This window comes from Nicotiana tomentosiformis, chromosome 12, assembly GCF_000390325.3.
Source record: "Nicotiana tomentosiformis chromosome 12, ASM39032v3, whole genome shotgun sequence".
Taxonomy (NCBI): Eukaryota; Viridiplantae; Streptophyta; class Magnoliopsida; order Solanales; family Solanaceae; genus Nicotiana; species Nicotiana tomentosiformis.
Window position 1 is genome coordinate 14264645 of NC_090823.1, and position 27969 is coordinate 14292613.

Genomic DNA, 27969 nt, shown 5'->3' on the forward strand with positions numbered 1-27969 from the left:
AGCTGATTTGAGTGAAATTTGATTTGAAATTGAAAATGTGTTTGGACATAAGTTTTTGGACAAGTTTTGATATGTTAAAAAGTCCATTTTCCCCCTTTTCAGATAAAAAGTCCCAAATGGTCATAAATTTGCACAAAAAGAGGTCTTAAGCTATATTTGGGATTTGAATTTTTTGTTTTCAAAATCTCCAAAAAAACTAGATTAATTCTATAAACAAACACATATTTAAAAAAAAATTGAAAAAGAAATTACAAAACTTATGGCCAAACACCTGCTTAGTTTGTAGTTATCTTCCTAATTTAGTAATTTAAATAATTAATTGCTTAAATTTAGATAATTATTTCCTTCTCAAGACACTCGGCTATAGTTGCGGGATATGCTATTAGTGTCTCTATGTTCCAAAAAATAAAATACAATCATTCAGATAATATAAAATCATTTGTGGTTGCCTTGTATAGATTCCATTAATAAATAACAATAATTGCTTTAACAATTCTTTTCTTTAAAAATATAATATTGGGTTATCCTCTTGCATTTTGGCTTTTCATAATCATCAGCACTATAAATAAGGAACAAGAAAAGGCAGAGAAGTACCATTGAATTATTACAAAAATGTGCTCCAATACCATGGATCTTGGAATTTTTTATAATAGCGTCAGCTTTCACTTTTGTTATTCTACTTGTAATTTCAGTTACTTCCATTCATCTGTGTCAGCTCCTTTTGTCTTTTGAGAGTTCAGTTTCACTACCCAAAATGGACAAATACAACTCATTCTTTTTTCTGATTTAATTCTTTTGAAGAAATTGATCAACTCTTTCAGCTCTCCTCTTAGTTTTCTTGGCTATTTCTATAATTCTATGATGGTCAGCAGTGCTATGAAAGTATCATCTTCAGTAGCTATGGTTTCTTTAGATATTTGCAGCAGGTAACTTTTTTACCTTTAAATTCAAGAATTGTATTTGGGTTTTGTTGATTTTTTTGTTTTTGTTTTGATTTATCAAGAAAAATGCTACTCCCTCCGTCCCAATTTGTGTGTGATAATGTAACTGAACACAAAATTAAAAAAAAAATTGAAACTTACGGAGTAAAATATTTCATAGATATTTTGTGGGTATTTATTAAGCATAAAATGGGATGAAGTTATATTATTTCTGAATATAGAAATGTATTATTCTTTTCGGACAGACTAATATACGGAAGAAAAAAGAAAAAAAAAGGCAGCTATGCCCGGGTTCCGGGGTCCGGGGACGGGCCGGACCACAATAATCTATTATTTCCCTGTATTTCTGCAAGAGGTTATTTTCATGGCTCGAATCCGTAGTATCACATAAATTGGAAGGAGTAGTTTTCATTTACTTCTTTTCCTTATTGCTTTCATTAGAAGGGTGTTTGATGGGCTGTAATTTTTATTCTACTTTGTGTTATGTAAAGTTATTTGTGGATTGGAGAAGCATTTGTGCTAGTACTAGGCAAAAATTCCCAAACCCTTTATTCTCTACGATCATCAGGTGTAGTTTTGATGGTCGTGTTGGATGTTGGATTGGGAATGAGAAAGGAAAATGGAACAAATTGGCTGCTCCAAGAAGTACAAAGGCAGCTAACATAAAGAAGTTGAGGATTTCACCCTTGGCTTCCTCTGCTCTAGCCGAAACCCAAGGGTCGTCTAAAGCCAAATTCTATAAGGAGGTTGGGACTACATTAGTTTCTTGTGATATGCTACTTTATAAATCTATTCTCGTTGTTAAAATGGTAATTTGATACATTGAGTACATCTGAATCCAGTCATTTTCTTTTGTTTAATCTGTTCATGCCATTAAAATATACTCTTCCTCCGTTTCATTTTATGTGGCGGTGTTTGACTAGGCATGGAGTTTAATAAAGAAATGAAAACTTTTATAACTTGTACATTTAACATGCCATGACATTTATGTGGCTAAAAGATCATCTCATTTGATGTTAAATTGTTTCCGAATGTAGAAAAGTATTGTTCTTTTTGGAAGAGACAAAAAAAAGAAACAATGCTGCATAAAATGTAACAGATGGAGTTTATGAATGAGCCTATCGTTGCTGTCTATTGGAGTATCGTGCTATAAATTTAGAGAATTGACTGAAGTTTCATGATTTGGCAGGTACTAAAAGATGCCAGGGAAAAGTTTACACAGGAGATATCATTTCAGTCTAAGGATAAAGATATTTCCCTTGCAAAGGTAGTTATTCGTCTTGTCAAGCTCTTTTTGTTCAGTGCAGTTGATTCATTGATTTTGATAGTAAACAATTTCTTGGTTTCAAGAAACAGAAATGAATAGAGTTCACTTTGCAGTTCTTTATTTGCAATATTCTGCTTATAAATAGTTTCCAACTTTTGTGTGTGGATGGCGAGAAGCCGAGAATCATCATAAGAGATAAATCATCTTTTTGCAAGCAAATTGCTTCTTTCATTTGATTTTTACTTGTATTATCTGCATTCTTAATTTGTCTGTCTGTCGTTTGTTTTTATCCTGGGTAGGCTTTGCTCTATGTTGCTTCTGAAGACGAGGCATTTATGGCTTTCAACCGAGAAATCGACGCTTATTCACTCCAAAATGAAAGGAGATCTGCTTCGTTGCCGTCTGAGACACCGGACTGGAAATGCGTGGAAGCCATGTCTCTGGCTGGAAAGAATATGAGCGAGTGGATGGCCGAGTTGGATTCAATTGCAAGGGAAGTTGAGGCAGAGCTAGTTCCGAGAGATATAGGATGCGATTTGGCTGAAGTTTTGGATGCAGTGAACGTAGTTCTTTTTAAGTCGAGGGGTTTCAAAAGGTCTTCTGTGATAGTGGATTCGAAATGTTCATACCTGCATTCAGTATTAAGCTCTGGATATTGCAGTGGTATATCTTAAATTTTCCTTGACAATACCATCATTAATCTGTATAATTCGTAAGCCTGAAAGTTCACAGTTCTTCTCGAGTTCTTGATGTTTATTATTGACGCAATCTGACATGCTTCTTTACTTCTGTACAGCAATTTTACTTAGTGTCATTTACATCGAAGTTTGTCGAAGACTTAATCTGACCATTGTGGGATCTCGAATTGGGGAAGATTTCTTGATATGGCCTCAAACTGGAAACCCTGAGGTATGTTGATCTGAACAAATGGATGTTGTCGATCTTTTCTTTGGCATGTCCGTTCACTACTTTTTATACATTGATGATCTTGAGTCTCATTGAGTTGATATATCTACATTTTGAAACTGCTATAGGAGCTATTCAAGGTTACTTCTGGTCACAGCTTGTTTGGTATTGTCAACGGAAAGTGTGTCAATGACCCTAGATCAAAGGCCTCAGACATCGATAGCGATTCACTGTCAGGGCTTGAGATTGCAACAAACCGAGATATTATCGGAATTGCTTTGGCAAATCTCGTGGTGAGTTTTATTCTTCTAAAAGGTAGAGTCTGTTGGACCTTTTAATATTCATAAATCTCATGGTATTATTTATGAGTATTAATGTCGTCATTGATAACTTTGGCAAAATAATTGATCGATAATCAAATTTATTTTTCAGAGGCTTCACTGGAAACGCGCGTCAAGAGCAAATCATGGTTTGATGCTGACTTCTCCACTTAGGTCTGTGGATAACTCTGATGAGAAGTTTAAGAAGGCGGATGCTTCAAGTGTACCTTTGCTGCGGCCTCAAGATTTGAGGTAAAAATCATATGCTCTATTTTGTCTTTGTTACTAGCACCGGTTGTTTTTCCTGATTAAGCAGGCCGACTTTGTATTCCTACAGGTTCATGATGCTAATTTGCAACCTTGGCATGAGAAAGGGAGAATTGTGAATTTTTGGCGACATTATTATATCAACTGTCTAATTCTAACTTACTACAGAAAACAACCACTCGATCTACTATTGCTGCAATATATGCATGGTTTTAATTCCTTCATCTGGTTTTTTAGTTCGTCAAGCATAGTAGGTTCCCGGAATCTATAGCTCCATTTTGGTTTGAGAAAGTCCGTTCCATATCTAAACTACAGTGGTCTAGCTGATAATGTCTAACTTGCACTACTCCTTAGATATGTTATATTAAGAATGAAATTTTCATGTCCATTTACACATCGTGGTATTGTCCGAGTTGGTTATCAATCGAACAGGGGATTCTTGGCATATGAGTATCATCATTTCTGGTGCATTAAGTTTTATCCGAAGTGCAGAAACATGCAAGAGAACAGCACTAATAGATTCATTTATTATTGAACTGTTCTCAGGTGGCTATATTATATAGCTTATATAAGACCCTTTAATTATCTTTTATACAATCTCAGGTGTTCTTTTTACTAGTTTGGTGCAGCTAAGAAACGTCTTTTTCCTAATTATCATGACGAATGTTCTGACCTTAGCTCTAGGGGATTAGTTTGTGTTGTAGTATCTATCTCACGTGTAATGACATTATATCTGGGATGGTACCAACTTTCTAGGCTGGCTATTATGGCTTCACAGAGATTGCTGATTCTGCAGCCGCACAATTGGGCTACAAGGAGAGACCACGGCATGATGTTGTACTATAGCAGGTAAATAACGACACTCAATTTAATATGTTTCTATTCTTTTCCTCATTTTCTGATACTTTTCATAGTACTAATAACAAGTGACATATGAACAAATATCAGGGAATACGAGGAGGCGGTCCAAGAGCTTAGCATTTGCATGGCCTTTGCCCCAGAAGAAGAGGCTGAAGTTCTAGAGGCATTTGTTGAGAAATTACACTTATTGCGAGTTGAATCGTCGTGGAAGTCTCTGGGACGTAAAGGTTGGTTAACAGTTACTTGACTCTTGTTTGTACAAAAGCTGAGCTCTTTCTCACTTGTTGAGCCAATTACAGAACTTAGTATAAGAATACAAACTATAGAATTATATAGCTGTAACCTCTTTTTTGACTTCTGTAAATATTTCATTGAGCTAAAGCTTCATTTACTGAGCTTCAATTACGAGATGAATGATATAACTTGAACATCTCCTGGCAATGATATACTAATTCTCATAGTAAGATACTGTTGGATGGGAAGTTTCCTTCTATAGCCCACTGGTGCTCATTTGTTTGTCATGCCAAAGGGATGCTATAATTTTTTGGGCTTTTAGCACATTTGACAGGTCGAAGGCGAGCCTTGGAGCAACGGTAAAGTTGTTTCGGAATGACCTATAAAACATAATAGGTCACGGTGCGAGTCATGGAAGCAGCCACTAATGCTTGCATTAGGATAGATTGTCTACATTACACCCTTTGGGTGGTCCTTACTCGGACCCTGTGTGAATGCGGGATGCTTTGTGTACTGAGCTGCCCTTTTTAACCGATCGGCCACAAATAATTATTGTTGTAACCCAAATATATAAAACATATACACTAATTAATAATATATATTATATACATTAATATACAAAAAATATACATGTGCCGACTATTATTTTGGGAGGCGGTTATACGGCGTAAACATTACTAATTTTTTTAGCTATTTAACTTTTTAATGCTGCTTGTATGGGCTTATGGCTGATTGGAGGATATAGAAAGAAAATGTAGACCATAATTTGCTGCTTAAGTAAGCTGGTAAGCTAATTGTAGCTTTGCTTTTCTAAGCTATAAGTTGATAAGCTTCTTAATTAAGCTCTACCAAGAATCAAAGATTAGAATAATCTAATACTAAGAAATTAGCAGATAAATTAAATATGATATAGATACCATTATTGTCATAATTCTCTCATAAGTTATTATATCAGTCATTCTCCTTAAGAACTGTTATTCTCTAGAAAGAAGGCACAGGTATTTCAGATTGTGCTTGAACTAATGGGTTAGGTACTGGGTAGATAACTTTATAGATGTGGACATGAAAGCTGTTTACCTAATTGGTTTATTTATTGCCATTATTAGCTGGAGTTTGTAGATAAGATTGACAAGCCTGCAGCTCCCCTCGACCCCCTCCCCCCACCCCCACCCCCACCCCCTTGACCCTTACAACGTCTGCACAACAACATATCAATGTTATTCCACAAGTAGGGTCTCGGGAGGGTAATGATACTAAATTCTTGTCCCTATCTTGTGAATATAGAGATAATATTTATGATAAACTCTCGGTTCAAGAAAAGCATTCCCAGCACGTCTGGCCCCGAAAATAATTAGGCGCGGGGTTAATGAACTAATTGCAAACTGTGGAGATCAAGGTTCAAATTTTGACAAGAGACAAAAAATTTGGCGATTCTTTTCATCTGCCTAAACTTTACTGATGGAAGGAAACATGTGAAACAGTCGAAGTGTGAAAATGAACACCATCGTTATTAAAAAGAAGAAAAAGACAAACAATTGGTTGCTTTCTTCTGAGGGTTGAGAGACAATTTCTTGCAATGGTGGAATGTGATATAATTTGACAATGGAAGGGAAGGGATTAAAATTTGTAAAGTTCATTATTTTCTGTCAATTTTTGAAATGATGTGAAAATCAAGTGCAAGGAGTGTCATAACTGTTAATTAAACCACCAATGTATCAATCAGAATTCAATTTCAAATTAGTTGGGAATTCCTATATTTATATTCTCTATATATTTTGCTATGAGAATCCATCATATTTAGGCAATTATCCTGGTTAATCGTCAGTATATCGCAACCTTCCTCTTTTATCCGGTTGTGGAGCTGATTATGCTTCTCAACTACGAAAAAGTTCAAAGAGGAGTCCGAAATCTCCCAAAGAACGGAATCAAAAGTCTTTACGCATTCACTTACTATTCTCTCTTAAATAAATAAAGCTCGTCTTGAATATGCACTAAGTGTAGATGTAGCATAACAAATTAGGCACTTGACCTGTAATCTAGTGTTATGTTTCGTCTCTATGCATAAAATTAGGTTTTGATTGTTGGACTAGTTAGTTCAGTGACCTAACCTATATATCCAGAGATATAAAGTTAGTGTGGACCAACTTAATTTAGTTGTTAAAATTTCTGCCGTCAAATACCGAATAACTATATCTATCAACACTTAATAAATAGGAAGAATTTTAACCTCCCATAATTTGAACATGACAGCTCATAACCGAGTTCATTGAACCTTGGGTGCACCATTTGCTCCAACTCTAAGAAGCGAGAGTAGGCAACCACATTCATACCTAACATTAAATATCTCCAAATTTTCGACTTTCCTCATCACAAGTCACAACTAACAATGTAAAACAAATAATACTTTCATATGGTTTAGAAACTTAGTTTAGGTAAATATATATACATACACATTAACTATGAGTAGGGGTGGCAAACAGGCGGGTCGGGTCCGACGTGGGACGGTCGAAAGCGGGTAACAAAAAAACGGATAAATTATCCGACCAAACTCATATTTAATACGGATAAAAAATGGGTTAACCGGCGGATAATATGGGTAACCATATTATCCATGACTTTTTGAATATAATCACTTTTGAGAGAATTTTTTAGTCTCCCAAACTTGAGGAACCCCCAGTTTGAGGTTTTACATATGTAAAAGTTAAACCCATTAGTTATCCATTGGTTATCCATTTTCTAAATGGATAATATGGTTCTTATTCGTATTTGACCCATTTTTTAAAAAGTTCATTATCCAAACTATTTTTGTAGCGGATAATATGGGTGGTTAAATATTTTTTTTTTAACCATTTTGCCACCACTAGGGGTGTACATGCACCGGGTTGGTTCGGTTTAAATCAACTATATCGGTTTGGATTGGTTTGGTTTTGTCGGATTTTTCGGATTTTTTGTTACTTAAATATTATTTTAATCTTACTTTGTTAAATTTTTTATAAGTAAATATATGTTTAGTAAAAATATAAAAAATTGACAAACATATTATCTATTAAAATATTTTTATCGGAGAATTTTCTTAGTAACACATAATATTTATTTTTTTAGTCGCCTGATAATAATGTTTTGTTGTGTACACTTTCAAGGTTAACCAAATTTAGTAATTAAACATAAAAATCAATATGATACCTAAATAATAATAATCACTTCACATTCAAAAAAGATATAAGAATTTAATAGATCTTAACATATGATATGAATATGGAATAACAAAGAGATTGACGCATTTCAGTAACACTTGACGAGAAAGTGATCATACAACCCATTATTTAAGGTTAATAAATATGGAGAACTTCATATACTATTAAATATTATATCCCGCAAGAAAATCCCAAATATTTCTAGACAAATTTTAAAGAAACTTCTATATAAAATCTTAAAAGTATATAAAAAATTATATATTTATATGTCGGTTTGGTTCGAATTTTTTTACTCAATACCAAACCAAATCAAACCAAACCTAGTCGAATTTTTTAATCGGTTTGATTTAACTTTTCGGTATCGTGCAATTTTTCGATTCGGTTTGTACACCCCTAGCCACCACTAACTATGAGTTATTAACAAGAAAAAAATTGATAGGTCCTTATTTAATCAAGCTCTGTTAGGAAATCTTTAGGTACCAAGTTAAATGGTCATAGGATAATTGAACTAAGAGGAAGCCACCTTCAATTTGATTAGTGTATGGGATAAAATTGATTCATAATAAATGGTCGAATGATAGCATGACACGTGGAACTAAAGACAAACAAAAGGCAAGTTAAGTAATAATCAGTATCGGACACGGCAACTGTGATTGAAGTCGGGAAAATTTCGAAGGAAGCATAGTCAATGAGAGCAGATTGAGTATTTGCCATCGGATAGCATTCAACGAGGAAATATTCTCTCGTATTAAATGAGCGACCGTTGCAGGGAATATTGTATTCATAGCCTGCCGTTAAGTATTCATCAATGCCCCTTTATTATCATTTAAGTAGGGTTTGATCCTAGGATCTTGTTTCCCTATGCATAACTATAAATAGAAGGCTCAGCAGCCATTGTAACACAAGAAATTCTTGGCAAAACATACGCTATATTTCACTTTCGCTCTCAATCAAACAACTTTATTTGATCTTGTACATTGCTTTCATTTCTATCCTCGGGGACATTGTGCTAGGAGCCAGGCTTGTCATCTTCTTCAATTTCAATTGCTAAGTCTTATTTTTAATCTTATTCCTTTATCATTTTTATAGATCAAATCAGTTCGCTTGTCTATAAACCACATAACAAATTTAACTGTTTTGTTTTACGGGTAAACAATTAGTCCTTTTGATTCTTTCTTTTCAATACTTTTTATTTCTACTCGATCAAATATAGCTTAATCAAAAATTCAAAATAAAATAGGAAACTGAAATTAGTAAAGGGTGAAAATTTGCTCGTGACGAGTGTTTATACCAATTTATACTAATTTACTATGGTTAATTAATTTTATTAAGTGAAAATAGGTATTACAATTAATCATAATTATGTGATGACCCAAAAGGTCATCTTATATTTTAGAACTCGAATCTACGCTCTTAAGCCGTAAAAATCTTATTTTTACCCTTCTCGATTTGCGTGCGCAGTCCGGGCGAGTTTCCAGAAAGCTTTTATGTTGAAAATTGATGAAAATAAGAATTTATGCCTTAAAAGTTGATTTTAGTTGATCTCGAGCAATATTTTTGGTAAATGGGCCCGGATCCATATTTTGACGGTCCCGGTAGGTCCGTATCGAATTATGGGACTTGGGCGTATGCCCAAAATTGAATTCGGAGGTCCCTAGCTTGAGTTATGAATTTTTGATGAAAATTAAAAGTCTGAAAATTATTTGTTTTTTAGAATTGATTGATATTTGGCATTGTTAGTATCGGGTCTGTATTTTGATTTCGAAGCCCGGTACAAGTTTATTATGATATTTAAGACTTGTCTGTGAAATTTGGTGAGAAACAAAGTTTATTTGACGTGATTCGGACGTCCAGTTGAGAAGATATGAATTTTTAAGTATTATTGAAAATTTCATTTGATTTGGTGCTAAATTTGTAGTTCTAGATATTATTTTGGCGACATGATCACGCGAACAAGTTCGTATGATGTTTTTAGACTTGTGTGCATGTTTGGTTTGGAGCCCTGAGGGCTCGGGTGAGTTTCGGATAGGTCAGGGGATGTTTTGAACTTAGAAAATTTTGCTAGTATAACTGAACCTGTTGCAGGCCTCTAATCTCGCAATTGCGAGATCAGGCATCGCAAATGCGAACATAACAGGGTCCGCAATTGCGAGGCTTTCATTGCAATTGCGATCAGAAGCTTGGGCCAGCAGTTCTGCATTTGCGAGGTTACCTTCGCAATTGTGAAGGGAGTCTGGGAAGGGCAGGTTCGCAAATGCGAACATATACTCGCATTTGCGAGGATTCAGTGGTCGCAAATGCGACACTTTTCTCGCATTTGCGAAGGCAGCGGGATTGTGAAGGGCATCGCAATTGCGATTGTTCCATCGTATTTGCGAAGCTCGGGTCACAATTGCGACACCTGCACCTGAGTAAAAGGGGCTTAGACGGGATTATTCATTCATTGTTCATATTTTCAAAACCCTAAACCTTAAGAGGCGATTTTCCAAAGACCAAATCTTTCCCAAATCATAGGTAAGTGATTCCTAACTCTTTTCTTTCAATCTATTACATCTTATAACAAGATTTCAACCTAGAATCTAGAATTTTTATGGTGAAATTATGATTTTTGGGTAGAACTTAGGAATTTCGAAATTTGAGGATTTAGACCCCAATTTAAGGTTGGATTCCAAAACTAATTTCATATTCGGGCTCGGGGGTGAATGGGTAAAAGGATTTTTGGTCCGAACCTCCGGTTTTGACCAAGCGGGCTCGGGGTCGATTTTTTGACTTTTTGGAGGGAAAATTTAACTTACGCAATATAATTGATTCCTTTAGAAATATTTGATATTATTGAGTCATTTTTGAATAGATACGAGTGGTGTGGAGGTGAATTCGAAAGGAAAAGTTGTGATTTAGAATTAAGTGGCCTTCGGAGCGAGGTAAGTGTTGTGTCTAACCCTGACTCGAGGGAATTAGGAACCTTAGATCACTTGCTAAATGAAATTCATGTGAGCGGCGTATATGTGAGGTAACGAGTACTTATGCGTCGCCAATTTACGTGTTTTTCATGTTTCTCTATTTTTTATTATATTGTCTCATTCCTATGCCAAATTGCTACGTGTTATACTACTGTTGTTCAATTTGTCATTCTTATCATATTTTACGGATTTTCTGGTGATAATTGAGTTTTTATTTCAAAGTTGAGATTGATATTATGGAACCAAATGTTGAAGTGAGGCTCGTACTTGTTATTCTATCTCCCTGTTGTTATTTATGCATTGCATTATGGTAAGGGAGAGTGTTAATGCACGAAGGGTAATGTCGTGCCATATTGTGAGTGTTAATGCATGAAGGGTGGTGTCGTGCAATATTGAGAGTGTTAATGCACGAAGGGTAATGTCGTACCATATTGTGAGTATTAATGCACGAAGGGTGATGCCGTGCCATATTGTGAGTGTTAATGCACGAAGGGTGATGTCGTGCCATGATATGAGAGTTAATGCACGAAGGATGATGCCGTAAATTTTTCCTTACTGTATTCACTATTCCTATTGATTCATGGTAAATTGACTGCTCCGGTGATCATTCTGTTGTAGTTCTTTATCTTGTATTCCCCTTAGTATGTTTCCCATCCCGACATTTCTTGTTTAGTTCTTCATTTCTGTTATTTGCATATACACGGTTAAATTGTACATGTTGATTTGTAGGTGCTTTGCCTTAGCCTCATCACTACTTCGTCGAGGTTAGGCTCGACAATTACCAGTGCATGGAGTCAGTTATACTGAGACTGCACTCTGCACTTTCTGTGTAGATTTTGATACCGATTCGGGTTGATCGAGAGTTTGCTATTGGTTCATTGTCCGCAGACTCAAGGTAGATCTGTCGGCGTTCACAGACCTTGAAGTCCCCGTCTATCTTTTCTATTCTACTGTTCCTTTCATTTAGACAGTTGTATTTCTTTCAGACTTTTACTTGTAGTAAATTCTAAAATGCTCGTGAATTGTGATTCCAGATCCGGGTGGTAGTACTTAATACAGTTTTATGATATTCCGCACTTATTATATTTCATCTTAGTTAATTATTGTTAATTTTTGAATGGAAATAAGGAATTGGTTAATGATTCTCTAACATTGGCTTGCCTAGCAAGTGAAATATTAGGCGTCATCATGGTCTCGTCGTTGGGAAATTTTGGGTCGTGACAGTTGATATCAGAGCACTAGGTTGCCTAGGTCTCACGATTCACGAGCAAGCTTAGTAGAGTCTGGAGGATCGGTACGGAGACGTCTGTGCTTATCTTTCAGAGGCTATGAAGTTTAGGAACAAGTTTCACTTCTATTCTTCTCCGTCGTATGATTTTGCTTTCTCAATACTGATTGAACTCTTCTACTCATATTCTCTTGCAGATGGCGAGAACACATACCGCTTCCTCAACTGAGCAGCAGCCAGAGGCTCCAGTGGTAGCTCCTACGCGGGGCAGAGGTCGAGGCCGAGGCCGTGCCAGAACCCGAGATAGGGCTCAGCCTAGATCCTGAGCAGTGGAGCCTCAGATAGAGCTTGATGAGGAGGTTCCAGCCTAGACTGTTCCTGCCGGACCAGCTCAGGTTTCGGAGGGGTTCATTGCTACCCCAGTACTTCAGGACGCTTTGGTCTGTTTGGTGGGACTTATGGAGAGTGTGGCCTAGACTGGCGCATTTCCCATGGCACCAACATACTCTCAGGCTGGAGGAGGAGCCCAGACACCTACCACTCCTGCTCCAGAGCAGATAGCTCCCTAGTATCAGGCTCTAGCAGCTCAACCAGTCGAATTAGTTCAGCCGGTTATTGCGGCACAGGTCGAAGATGGGCCAGTTATGTCTTCTGAGGCTTTATGGAGATTAGACAACTGTTTTAAGCTTTTTCCTGTTCACTTCAGTGGTGCTCCTTCAGAGGATCCCCAGGAGTATCTTGACAGTTATCACGAGGTTTTACGGAACATGGGTATAGTGGAGACCAATGGGGTCGATTTTACTGTATTTCAGATGACTGGTTCCGCCAAGAAATGGTGGAGAGATTACTTGTTGACCAAACCAGCTGGGTCGCCTACTATTACTTGGGATCAGTTCTCTCAGCTCTTCATAGAGAAGTTTCTGCCTATCACATTGAGAGAGGAGCGTCACTGTCAGTTTGAGCGTCTCCAGCAGGGCAGTATGACTGTTACTCAGTATGAGACCCATTTTGTGGATTTGGCCCGTCATGCTATTCTTCTGCTTCCCACCGAGAGAGAGAGAGAGGGTGAGGAGGTTTATTGATGGACTTGCTCAGCATATCAGATTGCAGATGGCCAAGGAGACTAGGAGTGAGATTTCTTTTTAGGCGGCTGCTAATATCACCAGACGAGTCGAAATGGTTCTTACTCAGGGAGGTCAGGGGTCTGACAAGAGACCTCGTCATTTCGGTGAGTTCGGCGGTACCTCATCTAGAGCCAGGAGTACTTTTGGTAGAGGCCATCCTCCCAGGCCATTTCATTCAGCGCTCCGACATCCCACGATGCCTCAGGTGGTCGTGGCCCTCAGATGCATTATTCCGACCAGCTAGCCTACAGTGCACCACCAGCTCCTATTAGTGCACCTCCACTCCAGAGTTATCAGGGTGGTTATTCAGGTCGACAGGGTCAGTTTCAGGGCCAGCAGTCACAGCAGCCGAGGTTACGTTATACTTGTGGTGATCCGAGGCGCATTGCTAGATTTTTCCCTCGGGCAACGGGCAGCTCACAACATTAGAGTTCTCGTGCTATGGTTAGGGCACCAGTTACGGAACCACCTGCTCAGGCAACCAGGGGCAGAGGTCACGCAACCAGAAGTAGGGGCCAGACAGTTAGAGGTGGAGGTCAGGTCGTTAGAGGTGGAGACCAACTAGCTAGAGGTCGTCCCAGGGACGTAGTTCAGGGTGGTGGGGCCCAGCCCCGGTTTTATGCTTTCCCAGCCAGGACTGAGGCTGAGTCATCTGACGTTGTTATCACAGGTACTATTTCAGTTTGCAGTAGATATGCTTCAGTTCTATTTGATCCGGGATCTACTTACTCCTATATGTCATCCTATTTTGCTTCCTATTTGGTTGTGCCCCGTGATTCTTTGAGTGCTCCTGTGTATGTGTCCACACCAGTGGGAGATGCTATTGTTGTAGATCGTGTTTATCGTTCGTGTGTGGTCACCATTGGGAGTCTTGAGACTCGTGTAGATCTTCTACTTCTCGACATGGTTGATTTTGATGTCATACTGGGTATGGATTGGTTGTCACCTTATCATGCTATATTAGATTTTCACGCCAAGACTGTGACCTTAGCCTTGCAGGGGTTGCCTCGATTAGAGTGGAGAGGGAATCTTGGCCATTCTGCCAGCAGGGTTATCTCTTATGTGAAGGCTCGACCTATGGTCGAGAAGGGATGTCTAACTTATTTGGCTTATGTCCGTGATTCTAGTGCGGAGGTTCCTTCCAAAGATTCGGTGCCGGTTGTTCGTGAGTTTCCACAGGTATTTTCTGCAGACCTGCCGGGGATGCCACCCGACAGAGATATTGATTTCTGTATTGATTTGGCTCTGGGTACTGAGCCTATTTTCATTCCGCCACATCGCATGGCCCCGCCAGAGTTGAAAGAATTGAAGGAGCAGTTGCAAGATTTGCTTGATAAGGGCTTCATTAGACCTAGTGTCTCGCCCTGGGGTGTACCTGTGTTGTTTGTGTAGAAGAAAGATGGATCGATGAGGATGTGTATAGATTATCGGCAGTTGAACAAAGTCACCATCAAGAACAAATATCCATTGCCGAGGATTGATGATTTATTTGATCAGCTTCAGGGTGCCAAGGTGTTTTCAAAGATTGATTTGAGATCTGACTACCATCAGTTGAGGATTAGGGCATCCGATGTTCCTAAGACAGCTTTTCGGACTCGGTATGGGCATTATGAGTTTCTAGTGATGTCATTTGGGTTGACAAATTACCCAACAACATTCATGGATATGATGAACCAGGTGTTCAAAACCTACTTAGATCCTTTGTGGTTGTGTTTATAGATGATATCTTGATCTACTCCCACAGTCGAGAGGAGCATGAGCAGCACCTTTAGATCGTTCTTAAGGCTCTGAAAGACAGCCAGTTATATGCTAAGTTCTCAAAATGCGAGTTTTGGTTGAATTCAGTTGCTTTCTTGGGTCACATTGTATCAGTAGAGGGTATTTAGGTGGATCCTAAGAAGATTGAGGCAGTCCAGAATTGGCCTAGACCCACATCAGCTACATAGATCCGTAGTTTGCTGGGTTTGGCGGGCTATTACCGTCGATTTGTGGAGGGGTTTTCATCCATAACAGCCTCGTTGACCTGATTGACCCAGAAGGGTGCCCCGTTCAGGTGGTCAGACAAGTGTGAAGCGAGCTTTCAGAAGCTCAAGACAGCTTTGACTGCAGGGTGGCAAGGTTATTGCATATGCTTCATGGCAGCTAAAGGTTCACGAGAAGAATTACCATGTTCATGATCTAGAGCTGCCATCCATTGTTCACGCGTTGAAGATTTGGAGGCACTATCTTTACGGCGTGCCATGTGAGGTATTCATTGATCATCAGAGCTTGTAGTATTTTTTCAAGCAGAAGGAACTCAATTTGAGGCAGAGGGGGTGGCTGGAGCTATTGAAAGACTATGATATCACCATATTGTATCATCCCGGGAAGGCCAATGTGGTGGCCGATTCTTTGAGTAGAAAGTCAGTCAGTATGGGTAGCCTTGCAAATATTCCAGTTGGTGAGAGACCGCTTGCATTGGATGTTCAGGCCTTAGCCAACCAGTTCGTGAGGTTGGATGTTTATGAGCCCAGTCGTGTTCTAGCTTGTACAGTTGCTCGATCTTCTTTGATTGAGCGTATCAGAGATCGGCAGGATGACTATCCTCATTTACTTGTCCTTAGAGACACAGTACGGCATGGTGGTGCCAAGCTGGTTACTATTGGAGATGACGGAATTTTGAGGATGTAGGATCGTATTTGTGTGCCTAATATGGATGGACTTTGTGAATTAATTCTTGAAGAATCACACAATTCCAGGCATTCTATTCATCCAGGTACCGCCAAAATATATCAAAATTTGCGGCAACATTATTGGTGGAGGAGAATGAAAAAGGATATAGTTGCCTATGTATCTCAGTGCCTATATTGCCAGCAGGTAAAGTGTGAGCATCAGAGACCTGATGGTTTACTACAGAGGTTAGATATTCCTGAGTGGAAGTGGGAGCGTATCACTATGGATTTTGTTGTTGGACTCCCACGGACTCAGAGGAAGTTCGATGCAGTTTGGGTTATTCTGGACAGGCTGACTAAGTCAGCACACTTCATTAGTGTGGCAGTTACCTATTCCTCAGAGCGGTTAGCAGAGATTTATATTCGTGAGATCGTCCGTCTTCACGATGTGCCCATGTCTATCATTTCTGACCAAGGTACGCAGTTTACCTCACACTTCTGGAGGGAAGTACAGCGTGAGTTGGGTACACGGGTTGAGTTGAGCACAGCATTCCATCCTCAGACGGATGGGCAGTCCGAGCATACCATTCAGATCTTAGAATATATTCTCCGCGCTTGTGTTATAGATTTTGGAGGATCGTGGGATCAGTTCTTGCCCCTCGCAGAGTTCGCCTACAATAACAGCTACCAGTTGAGTATTCAGATGGATCCCTATGAGGCCTTATATAGTAGACGGTGCAGGTCTCCAGTTGGGTAGTTTGAGTCGGGGGAGGCTCGGCTATTGGGTACAGATTTAGTTCAGGAGGCCTTGGACAAGGTCAAGATTATACAGGATTGACTTCGTACAGCTCAGTCCATGCAAAAGAGTTATGCCAACCGTAGAGTTCGTGATGTGGCATTCATGGTCGGGGAGAGGATATTACTCCGAGGATCGCCCATGAAGGGTGTTATGAGATTTGGGAAGAAGGGCAAGTTGAGCCCTAGGTACATCGGGCCATTCGAGATCCTCGAGAGAGTGGGGGAGGTAGCTTATAGACTTTCGTTGCCTCCAGGGTTATCCTCAGTTCATCCGGTATTCCATGTGTCTATGCTCCGAAAATATCATGGTGACCCGTCGCACTTGTTAGATTTCAGCTCTGTCCAATTGGACAAGGATTTGACTTATAAGGAGGAGCCGGTAGTCATTCTAGACCGGCAGGTTCGTCAGTTGAGGTCAAAGAGTTACCCTTCAGTTCGAGTGCAGTAGAGAGGTCAGCCTATTGAGGCAGCTACTTGGGAGTCCGAGTCTGATATGCAGAGTAGATATCCCCACCTATTCACCAGCCCATGTACTTTTCTATGTCCGTTCGAGGATGAACGGTTATTTTAGAGGTGGAGAATGTGATGACCCAAACGGTCATCTTATATTTTAGAACTCGAATCTGCGCTCTTAAGCCATAAAAATCTCATTTTACCCTCCTCGATTTGTGTGCGCAGTTCGGGCGGGTTTCCGAAAAGCTTTTATGTTGAAAATTGATGAAAATAAGAATTTATGCCTTAAAAGTTAATTTTAGTTGACTTCGGTCAACATTTTTGGTAAATGAGCCCGGATCCATGTTTTGATGGTCCCAGTAGGTCCGTATCGAATTATGAGACCTGGGCGTATGCCCGGAATTGAATTCGGAGGTCCCTAGCTTGAGTTATGAATTTTTTATGAAAATTAAAAGTCTGGAAATTATTTGTTTTTAAGAATTGATTTATATTTGGCATTGTTATTATCGGGTCCGTATTTTGGTTCTGAAGCCCGGTACAAGTTCATTATGATATTTAAGACTTGTTTGTGAAATTTGGTGAGAAACGGAGTTGATTTGACGTGATTCGGACGTCCAGTTGAGAAGATATAAATTTTTAAGTGTTCTTGAGAATTTCATTTAATTTGGTGCTAAATTCGTAGTTGTAGGTGTTATTTTGGCGACTTGATCGCGCGAGCAAGTTCGTATGATATTTTTAGACTTGTGTGCATGTTTGGTTTGGAGCCCCGAGGGCTCGGGTGAGTTTCGGATAGGCCACGAGATGTTTTGAACTTAGAAAATTTTGCTGGTATAACTGAAAGGGCATCACAATTACGATTGTTCCTTCGCATTTGCGAAGCTCGGGTCGCAATTGCGACACCTGCAGCTGAGTAAAAGGGGCTTAGACGAGATTTTTCATTCATTCTTCATATTTTCAAAACCCTAAACCTTAAGAGGTGATTTTCCAAAGACCAAATCTTCCCCAAATCATAGGTAAGTGATTCCTAACTCTTTTGCTTTCAATTTTTTTACATCTTATAAAAGTATTTCAACCTAGAATCTAGAATTTTTATGGTGAAATTATGATTTTTGGGTAGAACTTAGGAATTTCGAAATTTGAGGATTTAGACCCCAATTTAAGGTCGGATTCCAAAACTAATTATATATTCGGGCTCGGGGGTGAATGGGTAAAAGGATTTTGGTCTGAACCTCGAGTTTTGACCAAGCGGGCTCGGGGTCAATTTTTCGACTTTTGTGAGGAAAATTTGGGAAAATTTAACTTATGCAATATAATTGATTCCTTTAGCAATATTTGATATTATTGAGTCATTTTTGAATAGATACGAGTGGTGTGGAGGTGAATTCGAAAGAAAAAGCTGTGATTGAGAATTAAGCGGCCTTCGGAGCGAGGTAAGTGTTGTGTCTAACCCTGACTCGAGGGAATTAGGAACCTTAGATCACTTGCTAAATGAAATTCATGTGAGCGACGTATATGTGAGGTAACGAGTACTTATGCACCACCAATTAACTTGTTTTCCATGTTTCTCTGTTTTTCTTATATTGTCTCATTCCTATGCCAAATTGCTATGTGTTATACTAGTGTTGTTCAATTTGTCGTTCTTATCATGTTTTATGGATTTTCTGGTGATAATTGAGTTTTTATTTCAAAGTTGAGATTGATATTATGGAACCAAATATTGAAGTGAGGTCCGTACTTGTTATTCTATCTCTTTGTTGTTATTTATGCATTGCATTATGGTAAGGGAGAGTGTTAATGTACGAAGGGTGATGTCGTGCCATATTGAGAGTGTTAATGCACGAAGGGTGATGTCGTTCCATATTGAGAGTGTTAATGCACGAAGGGTGATGCCGTGCCATATTGTGAGTGTTAATTCACGAAGGGTGATGCCGTGCCATATTGTGAGTGTTAATGCACGAAGGGTGATGTCGTGCCATGATATGAGAGTTAATGCACGAAGGGTGATGTCGTGCCGTTTCTATTAATTTTATGGTGAGATTGAGAGTAAAAGCACGAAGGGTGATGCCATGCATTTTTCCTTACTGTATTCACTATTCTTGTTGATTCATGGTAAATTGACTGCTCCGGTGATCATTCTGTTGTAGTTCTTTATCTTTTATTCCCCTTAGTATATTTTCCCTCCCGACATTTCCTGTTTAGTTTTTCATTTTTGTTATTTGCATATACACGGTTAAATTGTACATGTTGATTTGTAGGTGCTTTGCCTTAGCCTCGTAACTATTTCGTCGAGGTTAGGCTCGACACTTACCAGTACATGGGGTCGGTTGTACTGATACTGCACTCTGCACTTTCTGTGCAGATTTTGATACTGGTTCGGGTTGATCGAGATTTTGCTATTGGTCCGTTGTCCGGAGACTCAAGGTAGATCTGTCGGCGTTCACAAACCTTGAAGTCCCCGTCTATCTTTTCTGTTCTACTGTTCCTTTCATTTAGACAGTTGTATTTCTTTCAGACTATTACTTGTAGTAAATTCTAGAATGCTCGTGAATTGTGACCTCAGATCCGGGTGGTAGTAATTAATACAGTTTAATGATATTCCGCACTTATTATATTTCATCTTAGTTAATTATTGTTAATTTCTGAATGGAAATAAGAAATTGGTTAATGATTCTCTAACGTTGGCTTGCCTAGCAAGTGAAATGTTAGGCGTCATCACGGTCCCGTCGGTGGGAAATTTCGGATAGTGACAGATTAAGTGAGAGAAGTTATTTACAAACATATTTCATTCCTTTATCGGTTCGATATAAATATCTGATACGGATAAATTTTAACATCAGTAAAGAGGGCAGTTGGTCCCCCCCTCCTACCACCAAAAATAAGAAGTGCTTAATGTATCTACTTCATAGTGTTTATATACACAATATCTATGCTATATTAAAAGCATGAAAACTTTTAGCGAAATATTGTTCACTTTTTTTTATCCTTTCAAAACATATTTTTATTGGACAAAATCATAATTTAAATAACTTTCCTAAATTTTAGGATTTTAAAATTAACTAAAATTTTGCTTATTAAATCGTTTCTTATTTGAACAAGATATGAAGTCCTAATTTAGGAGTTTAAATTTATCTTATATAGTTTATTTGAATATCTTGATTTTCATAAATTATAAAAATTATGAAGTGACTTCGTAAAAAATGATTCAAACTTACCTGAACTTGAAACAAGAAAAAAGAATCTAATTTGATTTGACTAAAACATGTCTAGAGAATTATTTACATAACGGATACTAAAACTTGAAGAAAAAGCAGGGTATCACGATTAGATAGACTCTCAATACTTTTTTTTTGGTAATATAGACTCTCAATGCACGAGCAATATATTTAAGGATTAATGAGCAAACAAATTTTAAGATAGACAACTAAAAAATCTCCGAAAAAAAAAGACTACTCCGAGTTAATATATACGATAGCATATGATCTACGTTAAGACAATTAATTGCTTAAAACCACCATGCAAATTAAACTAAGTTAATATGTCCATAGTTTTTCTTTTGTTAAAAATTAATTTTACAATATATAAAATTATTTTTTTATTTTTTATTTTAGGACTTTAAAATAATTAAATTTTAGCTTATTAAATCGTTCTTTATTTGAATTACTATGTTAGAATTCCTAATATCTTAAATTTAAGGTTTTACTTGTATAAAATTCTTCTCACATTTGAATACTTTAAATATAGAATTCTTATTAGATAAAATTATACTTTGCTGATTAATTTTTTTCTTATTCGAACAACTATATAGGAACTCCTCACCTTTAATATTTTAAAATTAATTAAGATTTATATTCATTTATCAGGGTACACGTGCAACGCGCGTAGCCAAAAATTAATTTTTCTTAATCAATTGTAACAGGTTATTTTCACGACCTAAAATCCAAAAAGGCCGTGATGGCGCCAGATACCACTGTCAGGCAAGCTAACCACAATCAATTAACTTAATTACCCATTTTAGTATTTTTAAAATAAAAATTTCTTTAATGAAATTGTAGAGATAAAACTCATAGAGTAAATGATAAATATTTTTACAGCTAAATTTTTAAACAATTCACAACTATTCCCAAAACCCGGTATCACAAGTGCATGAGCATTTACTAGGAAATTAAAAATAAAATACAGCATCTGTCCAGAATACAAATTAGACAGAAAAATATAATAACTCCGAAAGAGATTCTATTAGCTGCGGATCGTAATATATAATGCAGCTCACCCATGTCCCCACAATTATTAACCACACCTCTGCGCCCACAAGGCCGCTATACATATATGTACCTGCACAATAAAATGTGCAGCAAGTGCAGTATGAGTACGAAAATAACGTGTACCCAGTAAGTATCAAGCCTAATCTCGAAGTGGTAGAGACGAGATAGCCGACTTTGACACTCACTATGGGTCAATAATAATAATTGAAATAAATTATAATTATTCAAATTAGCATGGTTCACAGAGTTAACAATAATTTTATTCAATTAGCAGAAATAATAAGAATCCTTCAAATGCAACAATTTTCCAATTTATTAATTAAACTATGCAATTTCAATAAAACTTCCAATTTATTAAATAGCTTTACAAGCTACAATTCAATTTTAATAAATTTTCAATTTATCAATTAGTCTCATTTACAGGAATAACAATAATTCATTAACAAGCAGGAATAATAATTCATTAAATTCCAAAGATTTTCAATTAGCTTCGCAAGCTGAAATAAACTATTAAGGTATCGTGTAATTATTATTATTAAGTACGATTTCTGCTGAGGACGTACGGCCCGATCCAGAGTGTCATGTACACTGCCGAGGGACATGCGGCACGATCCATAGATGCATCTATCCTGCCGAGGCGTTCGGACCGCTCCACAAGAAAGGATGACATATTTCTTATGTACCTCCGGGAATGAGAGTATGTTTATTATAAGATAAATTTGAGAGGATGAACAATTTATTTTAACAATTAATTAATTTAAACAGAAAATCAAGCCTATGAGATTTCCATCCTTTAATATCTTTATCTAACAATTCACAATATATTCATATATATCAATTAATATTAATTAATCAAAGAATACAATTTACACAAGTAATGCATGCTTTGAGTCCTAAACTACCCAGACTTTAGCATTAATAGTAGTTACGCACGGACTCTCATCACCTCGTGCGTACGTAGCCCCCACAATTAGAAATAATTATTTAATTTTAATCACTTATGAGGTAATTTCCCCCTCACAAGATTAGACGAGAGACTTAACTCGTCTTGCTCCGATTTAATCCACTAGAAGGCCTTTTCCACGATTATCCAACTATGTCTAGCTCGAATCTAGCCAAAAATAATTCGATACAATCACTAAAAATTCTAGGAATCAATTCTATAAGAAAATACTATATTTTTAATAAAAAAATTGAAATTAATTAAAAATTCGGCTGTGGGACCCACGTCTCGAAATTCGACAAAAGCTATGAAATATAAACACCCACTCAACCACGAGTCTACCCATACCAAAATCACTAAACTCTAATAACAATTCGACCCTCAAATCCTCAAATCTATCCAAGAGGGTTTTAAAACTTTTTCCAACTCAATTCACCAATTAAATAATAAAAATAGTGATGGATTCGGGTAATTTAACTAATATTGAGTTAAGAACACTTACCACATTATTTTTTCTGAAAATCTCCCAAAAATCGCCTAAATTCGAGCTCCAAATTGTTAAAAATAAAAAATGGGACGAAGTCCCATTTTCAGATCTTAAACTCTCTGCTCAGTGATTTCTTCTACGCGATTGCGAACTTCCTCACGCGATCGCGTAGCACAAATTTTACTGCCCAACCATTAACCCTACGCATTCGCGGAAAGTCCGACGCGATCGCGAAGCACAGTCTCCGCAAGCCTACGTGATCGCGAGCTCCTCACGCGATCGCGAAGCATTAAGGGCGTAGTCAGCTTCTGCTTCGTTTCCTCTTTGCGAACGCAGCCTTAGCCACGCGTTCGCATAGCACAACTGAATCCAACTTACGCGATCGCGGACTTGCCCACGCGATCGCATAGAACAATTCTCAGTTGCCAAATTAAGCCAACGCGATCGCAACCCCATTCACGCGATCGCGTAGAACAAATCCACCTCTGCCTAAATTACTCTACGCGATCGTAGACCAACTTATGCTATCGTGAATAAGGATACCAGAAGAAAATACCAGCAGTTATCAGCCGTGTTCCAAAGGCCAAAAATGATCTGTTAGCCTTCCGAAACTCACATGAGCCCCTCGAGACCTCAACCAATTATACCAACAAGTACTAAAACATCATACAAACTTAGTCAAAATCTCAAATCACATCAAACAACGCTAAAACCATGAATCATCCTCCAATTCATGCTTAATGAAACTTAAAATTTCCAACTTCTTCATTCGGTACCGAAACCTATCAAATCAAGTCCGATTGACCTCAAACTTTGCACACAAGTAATAAATGACATAACGGAGCTATGAAAATTTTCAGAACTGGATTCCGACTCTGCTATCAAAAAGTCAACTCCCTGGTCAAACTTCCAAACTTAAATTCCTATTTTAGCCATTTCAAGCCTAATTTAACTACGGACTTCCAAATAAAATTTCAAATACGCTCCTAAGTTCAAAATCACCATACAGAGCTGTTGGAATCGTCAAAATTCTATTCCGGAATCGTGTTCTCAAAATGTTGACCGAAGTCAAATTTAGCACTTTAAGGCCAACTTAAGGAACCAAGTGTTTCGGTTTCAACCCAAACACTTCCAAATCCCGAACCAACCATCCCCGCAAGTCATAAATAATTAAAAGTACATATAGAAAGTTTTATTTTAGGGAAGGGGGTTCTAAAAGTTAAAATGACCGGTTAGATCATTAGAGTTATACATCCAATCATATTTTTCATGCTATTAACTATACTGATTATAGGTGATTACTTTTAGTTAGAGCATTTTTCTTTTTATCTTCCATCTCAAGAGAAATAGCATTCTCATTTACCCTTCACATGGATGGAACTAGGGGTGTACACGGACCGGGTTAGTTCGATTTTTATTAAAACCAAACCAAACCAATTATATCGATTTGGATTGGTTCGGTTTTGTTCGGTTTTTCGGATTCTTTCTGGTTATTTTGGTTACGTGAATATTATTTTAATCTTACTTTGTTAAGTTATAGATAAAGTTTTAATAAGTGAATATATGTTTTGTAAAAGGTAAAGAAATTAACAAACATATGATCTATTAAAATATTCTAATAGGAGAATTGTTTTTAGTAACATATGATAGTTATTTTCTTAGTCATCTAACAATAATTTTTCGTTAATGTACGCTTTCAAGGTTATAGAATTTTATAATTTAATATAAAAATCAACATGATACCTGTCACGACCCAATTTCATATATAGGTCATAATGGAGCCCAACACTATAGCTAGGCAAGCCAACCAGTAATTTAAAATAACCAAGAAAATAAGCAACTCTTAATTCAACAAATGTGTGTGCCAAGACCCGGTGTCACAAGTGTATGAGCATCTAGTAGATTATACAAAACTCCAAATACTGTCTGAAATGAAAATAGACAGAATTAAAAATACAAGAAGAGGCATTGGTAGATGCAGGACGGCTCAGAAAAGCAGCTCACCACTATGCCCCTGGATAACGAGGATGTGCGATGATAGGTCCTCCACTAGTATTTGTCTCAGATCCTGCACAAAAAGTGCAGCAAGTGTAGTATGAGTACATAAACAACGTGTACCCAATAAGTATCAAGCCTAATCTCAAAGTGGTAGAGACGAGATGACCGACTTTGATACTCACTAAGGGTCAACAATAATAAATGGAATAAATTATAATTATTCAAATCAGCATGACTCATAAAGTTAACAATAATTTTATTCAATTAGAAAAAATAATTTTAAAAAAATCCTTCAAATGCAACAATTTTCAATCTATTAATTAAATCCTTCAATTTCAATAAAATTTCCAATTTATCAAATAGCTATACATGCTGCAATTCAATTTCAATAAATTTCCAATTTATCAAATAGCTTTACAAGCTGCAATAAACTGTCTAAGTATCGTGTAATTATTATTATCAAGCACGATTTCTGCCGAGGTCGTACGGCCCGATCCAGAATTTCGTGTACATTGCTGAGGGACGTGCGGCACGATCCATAGATGCATCTATCCTACCGAGGCGTTCGGCCCGCTCCACAAGAAAGGAGGACATTTTCTTATATACCTCCGGAATGAGAGTATATTTTTTATAAGATAAATTCAGGAGGAAGAACAATTTCTCTTAACAAATAATTAATTTAAACAGAAATTCAAGCATATGAGATTTTCATCCTTTAATATTTTTTTTTTATATAACAATTCACAACATATATATATAAATATATCAAATAATTTAATTAAGTAAAGACTATCATTTACACAAGTAATTCATGCTTTTGAGTCCTAAACTACCCGGACTTTAGCATTAATAGAAGCTACGCACAGACTCTCGTCACTTCGTGCGTACCTAGCCCCCACAATTAGCAACCATTATTTAATTTAATCACATATGGGGTAATTTAACCCTCACAAGATTAGACAAGAGACTTACCTCATCTAGCTCCAATTTAATCCACTAGTAGACCCTTTCCTCGATTATCCAACTCTGTCTAGCTCGAATCTAGCCAAAATAATTCGATACAATCACTAAAAATTATAGGAATCAATTCCATAAGAAAATACTACATTTTTAATAAAATTCTGAAATTAATTAAAAATTCGTCTGTGGGCCCATATCTTGAAATTTGGGAAAAGTTACGAAATCCGATAACCCATTCAATTACGAGTCCAACCATACCAGTTTCACTCAAATCTGATTCTGAATCGATACTGAAATCTCAAAAATCTATTTTTATGAGATTTCTAAAATTTTCCCAACTTTAAATCTCAAAACACTAATTTATGGTGAAAACAATGATATACTTGTATATGTAGACCAAATCCAAGTTAAAATCACTTACCCCAATGTTTTTCTCTTGAAAATCTGTCAAAAGTCGCCTCTACTCAAGCTCAAGTTCGTCAAAAATGGCAAATGAGACGAATGCCTTATTTTATAAACTGCCCAGGCAGCCTTCGGAATTGGGAATCGATCGTGGCCCTCGAGCCTGGGCTTCGATCATGGCCTCGAGCCTGGGACTCGGTCATGGCCTCGATCATGGCATCGAGCTTGTGCCTTCGATCGTGGCCCTCGATCTTGGGTCTTGATCCTGGCCCTCGAGCTGGACCTTCGATCGTGGCTTCGATACACAAGCTTGAGCCTGAGCCTCGTCAACCCTGGGCTCGATACCTAAGCTCGATATCTGGGCTCAATCACAGCCCAGAATGTCCAAAAGAAGAGGAAAAATTGCAACAGCTTTTTAAGTCTAACTTTTGATCCGTTAACCATCCGAAACTCACCCGAGGCCCACGGGACCTCAACAAAATATACCAACAAGTCCTAAAACATCATTAGAACTTATTTGAAATCTCAAATCACCTAAAACGACGCTAAAACCATGAATCATGCTCCAATTCAAGCTTAATGAAACTTAGAATTTCCAACTTCTACATTCGATGTCGAAACCTATCAAATCAACTCCGATTGACCTCAAATTTTGCACACATGTCATAAATGACATAGCAGAGCTATGAAAATTTTCGGAACTGTATTCCAACTCCGGTATCAAAAAGTCAACTCCCCAGTCAAACTTCCAAACTTAAATTCTTTTTTTAGCCATTTCAACCCTAATTTCACTACGGACTTTCAAATAAAATTTTGATCACGCTCCTAAGTCCAAAATATATCATTCGAAGTTGTTGGAATCATCAAAATTCTATTTCGGGGTCGTTTGCACATAATTCGACATCCGGTCACTATTTGAACTTAAACTTTTAATTTTTTATCAAAATTCCATATCTCGGGCAAGGGACCTCGGAATTTAATTCCGGGCATACGCCCAAGTCCCAAATCACGATACGGACCTACCGGAACTATCAAACACTTATTCGAGTCTGTTTGCTCAAAATATTGACCAAAGTCAACTCAGCCGAGTTTTAAAGCTCTAATTCACATTTTAATCTATTTTTCACATAAAAACTTTCCGAAAAATTTTACAGACTGCGCACGCATGTCGAAGAAAGATAAATGGTGCTTTTCGAGGTTTTAGAACACAGAATTAATTATTAAATTTAAAGACGACATTTTGGGTCATCACATTCTCCACCTCTAAAACAAACTTTCGTCCTCAAACGGGTTTAGAATTATACGTGAAGTGCTGAATAAGTGTGGATATCTGCTCCGCATATTTTTCTTGGCCTCCCAAGTCGCTTCCTTGACTGGTTGGCCCCTCCACTGGACTTTTACTGCAGAAATCCTCTTGGACCTCAACTGGCAAACATGTTTATCAACAATGGCAATTGGGTCCTCTTCATAACCCATGCTATTATCTAGCTGAACTGTGCTGAAGTCTAACACATGTGATAGGCCGGCATGATACTTTTGGATCATAGATACATGAAAAACCGGATGAACTCCCGATAGGCTGGGAGGCAATGCAAGCTCATAAGCAACCTCCCCAACTCGTCTCAACACCTCAAACGGGCCTATAAATCTTGGGCTCAATTTTTCCTTTTTCCCAAATCTCGTGATTCCCTTCATCGGCGAAACTTTCAAGAG

General features: G+C 37.6%; 1 protein-coding gene across 4 annotated transcripts; it reads left to right on the forward strand.

Moving 5' to 3' along the window:
• Positions 1 to 543: 543 nt before the first annotated feature.
• Positions 544 to 5057, forward strand: LOC104105696 (uncharacterized). Of its 4 annotated transcripts, none has more exons than XM_009614068.4 (9): positions 544 to 926; positions 1510 to 1687; positions 2131 to 2208; positions 2508 to 2871; positions 3005 to 3117; positions 3243 to 3407; positions 3547 to 3686; positions 4458 to 4550; positions 4650 to 5057. In XM_009614068.4, the coding sequence occupies exons 1-9, from the start codon at positions 859 to 861 to the stop codon at positions 4807 to 4809; spliced, it is 1359 nt and encodes a 452-aa protein (XP_009612363.1). In that variant the 5' UTR covers positions 544 to 858; the 3' UTR covers positions 4810 to 5057. The 4 variants fall into 4 exon arrangements, with proteins under 4 accessions (XP_009612363.1, XP_033514436.1, XP_070048279.1 ...); XM_070192178.1 differs by having other exon boundaries at positions 576 to 926; positions 1433 to 1687; XM_033658545.2 differs by lacking the exons at positions 4458 to 4550; positions 4650 to 5057 and adding an exon at positions 3772 to 4001 and having other exon boundaries at positions 573 to 926.
• The last annotated feature ends 22912 nt before the right edge of the window (positions 5058 to 27969 follow it).

Coding starts and splice junctions, on each gene's coding strand:
- LOC104105696 (XM_009614068.4), top strand. CDS start 859: ATGATGGTCAGCAGTGCTATGAAAGTATCATCTTCAGTAGCTATGGTT. Junction 1,688..2,130: donor AAGCCAAATTCTATAAGGAG/GTTGGGACTACA, acceptor ATGATTTGGCAG/GTACTAAAAGATGCCAGGGA. Junction 3,408..3,546: donor TTGCTTTGGCAAATCTCGTG/GTGAGTTTTATT, acceptor TTTATTTTTCAG/AGGCTTCACTGGAAACGCGC.